We start from the raw sequence: 10,000 nt of genomic DNA, 5'->3' as shown, positions 1-10,000 counted from the left end.
CTACTGCCAGCGGTTGACACTTTGTGTGTAGAGACCTTGACGGTTTAACACTTCCACAACAGCTTCCACGTTATAGGCGTTTCACACTCACGTCTTCATTCGCGTCTTCGTCTTCGTTGCCTAGGCGATCCCGGGGAATCCCCAAAACGTGAGCTGAAGACTTCAAAACGCAGACGCGGCCCTATGGGCAGAGTCTTCGGCCACGTCTTCGTCTTTTTTGTCGTCTTGAACTCTTGTCTGGCCTATCCGCATGCGCAGAGATCTTGGCGGGGAAATTTAAAGTGAGCATGCAACCTGCTAGCTGCATCTGTCAAAAGAATTTTCTTCTTCCGCTCCGTTCTCTTCGACTTTGACATTGAGGTTCCGTTCTTTTCTTTTCATACCGGTGCCTTTGTTCGTACCTTCACCTTCACCATGACGAAAACATTTGATAATGAGGCCGAGGCTTGCCTGTTGCGGATTTGGTGCCAGATTTACGCTTCCAATGACAAGGCATGACAAGGTATGTTCGTGGTCCTACCCCTATGTTCTTTCACAAATCCCATTTCCATTGTCGACATTGAGGTGGGGATGTGTGTCCACTCCCAAGACGCACCAGTACTACTGAAGCCAAGTGCCAACAAATTATTAGTCACAGGTTTGTTCAAGTCTCTCGTATGGTTCAGCGAAATCTGAATACTGTCATTTGCATATATGACATGGGAAAATCAAGTTAAGAAATTTATCTTGGTGGAAATCCAAAAATCACACATTCACCTTCAACAAAGCCTTGCATGGGTTGTCTGTTTTGTTCCAGAAAATGAAGACTCGTGTTGTCAAGGAGAGATATGCAACCGAGCTCCTAAATCTGGATATGCAGGCGCGGGGAAAGGAGGTTCAGTGAAAGTGAAGTCCACAATAAGATTGATCAGGTAAGCACATTGCACACATGGAGTTCTTGTAATTCTACAGCTACCTGCTGCGGGGCTGGAGCGACACATTAGCGCTGGGGTATTTGTGGGTCCGACGCTGCCTCCCTTGACTTGCCTCTCTGGCAACTGCATGCAACTCTGTGGATTCTAGTGCATGATGAACACACAAGGGGTATGTGAATGATTTTGAACGACAGCGGCGCCACTTGGCTCTGTCTCCAGGTATACACTCCGATTGAGATGTGCACCCCAATGCTACCTGCCACAAGGGCCTGAAGTTGCCCCGAAGGATCATTGCAGCATGACTATTGGATAGCCCCCATTAGTAGCAGATGTGACCTAAAATTGTGATGTGTTCTCTGTCTGTGTTACTGTGCATGTTGCTCTGTAGCTGAGAAAGAAGGGACGTGACATGTATAAGCAGCACCAGCTGCCCACTGCTACTGGCACATCACTGGACGAGTCCAAATTTGACCTGGAGGCAGCTTGTGCAGCTTGGTCCAACTTCCAGCTGTTCCACTCGCTGTTCTTCGGAAACCCGCAGTGGGGACCGGGTGAGTCAGCTGATAGCTTGGTCCAATCAGGACCTCCTTCTGTGCTGCAAACACCATCTACCTGTGTGAGCTCGCAGTCTTCTACCGTGTCACCAACAACACCAACTGCTCCAGCTATGGCTGAACCTACTACTGCTGCTGCTCCGACCATTCGCCCACCCATGGCAAATGGCAGTGAGGCTCTAGATGATGCTCTATATCAGAGGGTACAGACTGTCGATTCTGACAGTGATGATGGTGATGCCTTTGAAGATGAACAGGCAAGTAGTGCCCGTTCATATACCACATCTACTAGTACCACTATCAGGGTGGCTGCCAGGAAGAGACCGAGGACGGATCGGCAAGCCTACAAAGTGGGTGGAGTTCTCCAGGAGCTCCAAACTATGCAGACCGGGCTGCAACAGGCTCAGATGGTGCATGAGGAAGACATGCAGCGGAGGTGGTTGGACCATGAGCGCAAGCGTGAAGAAGAAGCTCGCAAATTAGAGGAGGAGCTCCATGGGAGCAGAGTTGAGCATGAAGAGGCGATGGAGGAGAGGCGGCTGAAGGCTCTTCATGAGGCTCAGCTCAGGGACGTGGAGGTGAGAACGAAGCTCGCGCAAGAGTCAGCTGCTCACGCTCAGCGGCTGCAGCAGGACAATATGCAGTTTATGGCTGCTATTCTTGCGCAAATTAAGAACACATAATTAAATTAATGTACATTTGTTCTCATCTAGTTTGCAGAAGTCCCTCACGTTTCCTCCCCTTCCGAAGATTTGCAGTGCAGGCAACACACATACACACACACAGTGACTGGCTGGAAAACTGCAAAATACAATGGTTTTGAGTACGCCAGCGACAACATGCTAATACTAATCATTGACGTGGTGGAATGCGTGTTTCGACATATCTAGCCAACAAAGACATAATGTCAGCAGCACTGTCATTGCCCGCAGGCACTTGCGGATCACCGGGCACACGGCATTTTTCTGGAATCCAAGATTCCTCGAACGGGCACTGGCAACGTTCGCAAACATTATGCAATACTGCCGCAGCCAGGGCAATTCTTCGAGCGAATACCGGATCCCGGATAAAATTGTGTATCAGTATGCCCCATCGTCCCTTCAGCCGGCCAATCGCATTCTCCACTACCCGCCTGGTGCGGATACAGCAATAGTTGAATGCAGATTGCCTAGGTGACAGGTGGCCATTGTCATCATAACACTTCATCAGCGTCGGATTCAGCGCAAACGCAGAGTCTGTAACCAGGAATGGCCTAACTCGCTTTCCTAAAACACCGACAGAGGATGCGGATGGGAGCAACGTGTCTTCATTGATCAAACGCTGCAAAGTCGATGAATTCCATGTGAAGGCATCTCCCATTCTGCCTGCACGGCCTGCGTCAATAAACGTGATGACACCACGTGCATCAACGCACAGGAGTAGGACTATGGCTGGGTAGTTCTTGTAACAGACGTATGCATCTCCATACTGTAAGGGTTAGTGGATGGGCATAAAAGTTCCGTCCAAAGCTCCGCCGCATCCCGGCCGAAAGTACAAGCCTCTAAAATCGTTAGAACTTGCTCCAGCTCCCTTCCTGTCGGAAAAACAATGGCATCACTAACAATACTCTCGAACAGAGCTAGTCCATCGTGAATCATTCCATGAACAGTTGAGGTACCAAGGCTGTATGTATCGGCCAAATCCTCCATAGTGTTCCCATGGGCCATCCAGTGGAGAAATACTGCCATCCGCTTGTGTCCTGGAATGGCTTCTCTCATCCGAGTACTCTGTTTTCCCAATCGGTGTCCCACGATGTCATAAAGCTGATAAAACGTTGTTTTGTTCACACGGAATTTCTTCATGTATTTCCTGTCCTCATAGTCAGGAAACTGCAAACCTTTCCGTCTCCACATTCCCAAAACTTTCGTCTCCCACAGACCTTCAATAGGGCTTGAAAGTGCTACGTCACAGCATAGCAACAATTTCAAAAATTCAAAAACTGGATCCACTTGGATCCAGTTTTTGTATGGATCCAAGCACATTTCAAGCGGTCTTACTCACAGCAAGGTGATGTAGCCAGTGAAACTGACTGATTTGGCTACTGGGGGCGGGGTTACAACTGGTGGCGAAGTAAAAGCCACCCCTGCATACGACATGAGTGGGTTGCTATGCACCCACATACTGAGGCAATAGCAAAGTCACACCTTACTGGATCCAAAATAGAAATCTGACGTACTATTACTACTCCTTAGCTGTTATTGACGTCATCACTTTCAAGCCCTATTCGGCATGAATTCTCCTCGTGAGCTGACCAAAATCGGCGCTTCATGGGAAACAACGAAGCAAGCGCGTACAATCCCGGTATATCCATGTGATATGACCTGCAGTTGAAGAAGCGAACGGGAGGTCTGCGCTTCTTTCTAGATGACCGAATTCCAGACAGAGGACATATTAGCATGTCAATAGGGACATGGTGAAGCTGTTCATATGCAATCGCTTGATCGGGAAGCAATTGCCCAAGGCCGCGCCACAAAAGTAAAAGGAAGAGCCGAAGCACGCGTGCTTCCATCGCAGGGCGTAATATTCTTCACCTACAAAAGCGAAATAATGATGACCACAAAACTAAAACTGAGAACTGTTTGGTCTTCCTCGAGGCTGGCTGGTACATGGTGTGGAAACTACAGAACTGCCCAAGATTTTTTTATTTTGAATCTACTCGCATGCCGTTATTTTTTTTGCCCATGGACTGCTAAAAATGTTGCTGATTGTTGGCAAAACGATGTGTTCGATGTGTGTATGTGTGTGAATCGACTTGTGCAGCAAGTCGACGTTTTGGCTGAAAACGACGTCACAGAAAGACGCGAGTGTGAAACGGCTATAACCCACATCTAGTATCACCTTTGCCCATGTCCACGTCATTCCTGATGATGGTGATTTTATGACTGAAACGTTGAAATACTCTCTACTTCAAGTAATTTCAGAAATTTTCGGTGCTCAATATTTTCGGTATGAGGGCAAAAGGCCAGGTTAGGTGAACAGAAAGTTTAGGTACAGAGAAGCAGTAACTGAGTTCCCTATTGGATTACGTGTGTTAGTGTTTGTCCGGTGTATAGAAATTTTAGGTATGAAACACATGCACCGAAAGTACGGAAAATAAAAGTACTGTACACCGAAAATTTGTGAAATTACGGTAGTTTTTCATGAAATAAACATGTGAAAAGCAGGGATTGTGTGTGAGCAAGTGTTGCTCACAATCCACGCTTACCTTTGTCCTATTGGCAGAGAGAGACGTGGCAGCGACACTGCTGGATGACTCCGCGCTGACATACTTGCATAGATAGTACGGACCACCAAGCAAACTACAACACAACGGAATACACACGGAATACACGTGCACACACGCATGAATGCACATGTACACACGCACACACGCACATGCGTGCACACACACACACACACACACACACACACACACACACACACACACACACACACACACACACACACACCCACACACACACACACACACACATGCACATGAATGAATTGAAACTTGAAACTAAGAGTTGCAAAAAACTAGGCTTAAATTGTTCCACTATTGTGCTGGGTTTGAGGATAGATTGTAAATAGAGAGCTTTTCTGCAAAACGAAATTCGAACGAAGTTTCGCGACAGGCCTTGCGGAACTGTGTGTGAATTTTCGCACGAACTTTGTGTTCTGCACATTTTCGTAGTTTGCACGCGCCAAGTGCACGTACGACATGACCCAATCTCACGAATCTTCCCACGAAAGTTCATTTCGTGTTCCCTGCAAGTTTCGCGTCCAAAGTTGCGAAAGTTCGTGCGAAGTTTCTCACTTCATGACGTAGAGCGAAAGTTCGTACACATTTTCGTTTTGCAGAACCTCTCCAGTAGAACCCAGCACTCTCCTCTGAGTCACTGTGGTCTATCTCCCCCAGCTCTCTCCTCTGAGTCACTGTGGTCTATCCCCCCCCCCCCCCCCCCAGCTCTCTCCTCTGATTCACTGTGGTCTATCCCCCCCCCCCCCCCCCCAGCTCTCTCCTCTGAGTCACTGTGGTCTATCCCCCCCCCCCCCCCCCCCCCCAGCTCTCTCCTCTGATTCACTGTGGTCTATCCCCCCCCCCCCAGCTCTCTCCTCTGAGTCACTGTGGTCTATCCCCCCCCCAGCTCTCTCCTCTGATTCACTGTGGTCTATCCCCCCCCAGCTCTCTCCTCTGAGTCACTGTGGTCTATCCCCCCCCCCCCCCCCCCGCTCTCTCCTCTGAGTCACTGTGGTCTATCCCCCCCCCCCCCCCCCAGCTCTCTCCTCTGAGTCACTGTGGTCTATCCCCACCCCCCCCCCCCCCCCCCCCCCCAGCTCTCTCCTCTGAGTCACTGTGGTCTATCGCTCTCCCCCTGGATATACCACTCCTCATATTGGTCATAGACCAAAATGCCGAACAGTCGTATGCAGATGTGAATCTTGCCTGTACCAGAAGTGGGTCCCTGACCACCGGGACGGCACAGTCCAGTCACCACAGGCGGATGTGTCACTATCCTGTGAAGGGAAACCACCCAAGCGTGCGCGGATCCAACTGGATGCAAGCCTTATCAGGACTCTGCCGACCTGGCTGTGACGTAACACTTTCAAGCCGTACGCAAGTTTGCAAAGTCTACTTTGAAGTATTAAATCATCCTTACCCTCGTCATTCTTAGATTTCGACACGTAACACGCACGTTCAACACAACACATCCGTGTACTCCCTGCAGAAATTCCGGCAGTAGCGTCAGATTAAAAGCCCCAGCCTGTCGCCGGCAGTTGAAACATTATTCATTATTGCTGAAAAAATGTTAATAGCTCAGCTTTACGCTAACCTGCTATCATCTGATATGTGCACAACCTCCGGTACGGAAACTCCACTTCGGTGCAGCAACTGTAGCAGCCTGCAAGTGTGCAAGACCACACACACACACACACACACGTGCAGACATGGGTACACAAACACACATACATGCATGTGTACAAACACCGACATGCACATGCACACACAGCACATGCATACACACACACACGCGCACGCACGCACACATAAAATTATATACACACACATACACACACACACACATGCAGAAGCAATTGCAAATGTTCCTTTGCCGATACCAGTGAGCAGTTCTGTACCTCGTGATGTGCACGTGCATGTCCATATGCATCATGTCTGCATACATTCTTGTAACTACATGCACGCTACACACGCATGCATAGCTACACATGTGTATAGCGTGCGTGTAGCTATGCATGCGTGTAGCTACACATGCATGTGTAGCTACACATGCATGCGTAGCTACACATGCATAGCTACACGCATGCATAGCTACACGCATGCATAGCTATGCATGCGTGTAGCTATGCATGCGTGTAGCTACGCTTGCGTGTAGCTACACATGCGTGCTTATGATATGAGCATGTGTGTGATTGCACATGCATGAGTGCTCTGGCAGTTGCTTTTTTCCGCTTCCCGCAGTGAACCGGACAACATGCCGGAAACGGCATCTTTGCAGACAGACGGACAATCAGGCAGCTGGGCAGGCGGGCAGGCGGACAGACAGATCGAGACAAGCAAACAGACGGACAGATAGACAGACATACAGACACAGACAGACAAACAGACAGCTGTGCAGACAAATTGGAGACCAGACAAACCGACGAACGAACAGACAGATGCGCACGCGTCATTTTCACAACAGCAAACAGTGACGGATACGATGTCCTGTGTGTTGCACATGCTGTACCTGGCTTCTTGCAGAACAACTGATGATGGAGATGGGTCCGATTCCTATAAGCCACAAGACAAAGTTGAATGGAAATTTCAACTCGGATGGTGAGCCAATTAAATTACAGTGAAATAGGACAAGGACAAAATGTTACGAGCTATGACTACCTGTCCACCAACGTAACCAGATTTTGTAGCACTCGCTGACTGTATAAGATCTGGTTACGTTGGTGGACAGTTAGTCATAACTCGTAACATTTTGTCCTTGTCCTATTGCATGCAAATGACAAAATTTTCGTTGGCAAATGTACTGGTGGAAAGTACAGAGCGGTCACACAAACATAGTTAAACAAACGCATTCCCACACTCACAAACATAGTTAAACAAACGCATTCCCACACTCACAAACATAGTTAAACAAACGCATTCCCACACTCACAAACATAGTTAAACAAACGCATTCCCACACTCACAAACATAGTTAAACAAACGCATTCCCACACTCACAACACACTCACAAACATAGTTTTAAAAGCACGCTCCGTCGCTCATGCAGACACACGCATCCCCCCCCCCCCACCCACACACACATGTGTGTGCATGCGCGCAACAACAAGAAGAACAAAAACAGACGGACGTACCGTCTGGCACCTGAGCAAAAACTCCAGCTGTCCTGAACGTAAATGAAACGACGTTACGTCAACTTCACCCTTCGAAGACGCCGCTTGTAGCCATTGTTGCCTGTCCAAAAACCTACGTGGTATCACTGAAGAACAGATGGACAGATAGACAGACAGACAGACAGACAGACAGACAGACAGACAGACAGACAGACACACACACACACACACGGAGGAACAGAGAGAGAGACGGACCAACAGGCAAACGGACATGAAGGCAGATAAGTGGAAGTATCGTACACTCAACCATGTACGGAAAGTGGCTGCTCACCGCAAGATGAGTACCGCCTTAGCTGGCACACCGGCATGCACAGAACACCCCCCCCCCCCCCCCACACACACGCAGGCATGCCCCCCCCCCACACACGCAGGCATGCCCCCCCCCCCACACACGCAGGCATGCACCCCCCCCCCCCCCCCCCACACACACACGCAGGCAATCCCCCCCCCCCCCCCCCACACACACACGCAGGCATGCCCCCCCCCCCCCCCACACACACACACACGCAGGCATGCACAGAACACCCCCCCCCCCCCCCACACACACACGCAGGCATGCCCCCCCCCCCCACACACACGCAGGCATGCCCCCCCCCCCCCCCCTCCCCACACACAGGCATGCACAGAACCTCCCCCCCCCCCCCACACACACACACACACTCAGCAGGGGCGTCACCGGACCCCTTCACAGGGGGTGCACAGGAATTTTGCACAGGAAAACACGAAAAAGTTCGCTGATAGTGAGCTAGCCAGACGCTTTCCTTTTTCGAGAAGACGTCATTTTGAGAGGAAACAGCTCCAAAGACTCTTCAAGTGTGGTGACCTGACTAACTTACTTGCGACCACACTGAATTATTTATTTCTTCTGTTTCAAACAAACACCCAGCACGCCGACGCGCGTGTAGATTCTAGTACAAGGCCAAAGGATGCAGCGTACACGTGCACGCGCGTAAAAATTGTTATTAAAAAAATTCACGGTTCGCGTGAGACTCGTCTGGAAGCCGGGCTTTCCGCATCCGTAGGAACGCCACCACCCTTCAAGGTTCAAGGCGCAGATGCAGCTCCTAAAGCGGTGGGAGGTGAGTAGATAAGCTCGAGAATCAGCTAGATTCTACCAGTACTACACTTTTCATAACCAGGGGTTCCCAAAAAAACAAGGTCGAATTTTTTAGGGGGGGGGGGGGGGGGGGTGCACATGCCCCCGTGCCCATCACGGGTGACGCCCCTGCTCAGGCATGCCCCCCCCCCCCCCACACACCACACAGGCATAGTAACTTATAGGTCCTTTTCTCTTTACATATCACTAGTACTAGCAGAATTTCCCACCTTGCTCCCCCCCCCCTCCCTCCCCTCCCCCCCCCCCCCTCCTCCCTCCCCCCCCCCCCCTTATGTTCAGGCTGCCCGTTTTGGAGCCATCAGCTGCCTGATGATCGTAGTAATACGTGAAACTCAGAGTTGTAAGAAAGCTTCCAATCTCTCTTGTGTATTACTAGTCATATGCATGCTTGCTTTAGTTCGGTGGTGGTCGTTGTTTCACTAGGACATACCGGGTAACAGATGGTGTCTCAGATCACTGACCTACCTTTCTCTGTAGACGGCAGCTGCAGGAATTGATTGGCGGCTTGAAGAAGAGCTTTGCTGCCCATGCTGTCCGTGTCCCGCACGGCCACTGTGCCGGCTACATAGCCTGCAAGTGCATAAACAGATGTGTGTGTGTGTGTGTACGTGCGTGCGTGTGTGCATGTGTAGCATTGCCCAGACAAACGGACGGCACAGAGAAGAGATAGCTGGTGAATGTAACAGTGACAAAGCGGAACTTAATCCCGTCAAAACTGCAATAGATAATAGAGAGGTTCCGCATAACGTAATTACGATAGTAAAAAACGTAGTCGATGTACGGAAAGTCTCACGTAAACTGCATGCGCATCTGTGTACCGCCAGACGGAGTTTTCAAATCACGAAGCTGCCCTTCGCAACTCCGAACGCGGCAGTGTACGACCAGATCAACCTGGGAAGAGAATCATAAATTTGTACCCCAATCCACTTACGGAGCACCTACGTTATCAGAGCCCTATCTACGTACTCTACGTAGACAACTTTCTG

At 49.9% G+C, this 10,000-nt stretch overlaps 1 protein-coding gene across 1 annotated transcript in view; it reads right to left on the bottom strand.

Annotated features, from left to right (window-relative positions):
• LOC135820778 (acyl-CoA dehydrogenase family member 10-like) overlaps nt 1-10,000 on the bottom strand; it is a 21,357-nt gene that overhangs the window by 7,534 nt on the left and 3,823 nt on the right. Inside the window, exons 4-8 of the mRNA XM_065333813.1 lie at nt 9,480-9,584; nt 7,859-7,983; nt 7,237-7,280; nt 6,322-6,390; nt 4,713-4,806 (exon numbers count right to left, since the gene is read on the bottom strand). Coding sequence (XP_065189885.1) covers nt 4,713-4,806; nt 6,322-6,390; nt 7,237-7,280; nt 7,859-7,983; nt 9,480-9,584 — 437 coding nt within the window. The remainder of the gene's footprint in view (nt 1-4,712; nt 4,807-6,321; nt 6,391-7,236; nt 7,281-7,858; nt 7,984-9,479; nt 9,585-10,000) is intronic.

This window comes from Sycon ciliatum, chromosome 7 (assembly GCF_964019385.1).
Source record: "Sycon ciliatum chromosome 7, ocSycCili1.1, whole genome shotgun sequence".
NCBI classification, from domain to species: Eukaryota; Metazoa; Porifera; class Calcarea; order Leucosolenida; family Sycettidae; genus Sycon; species Sycon ciliatum.
This window is presented reverse-complemented; position numbering and strand designations above follow the sequence as displayed.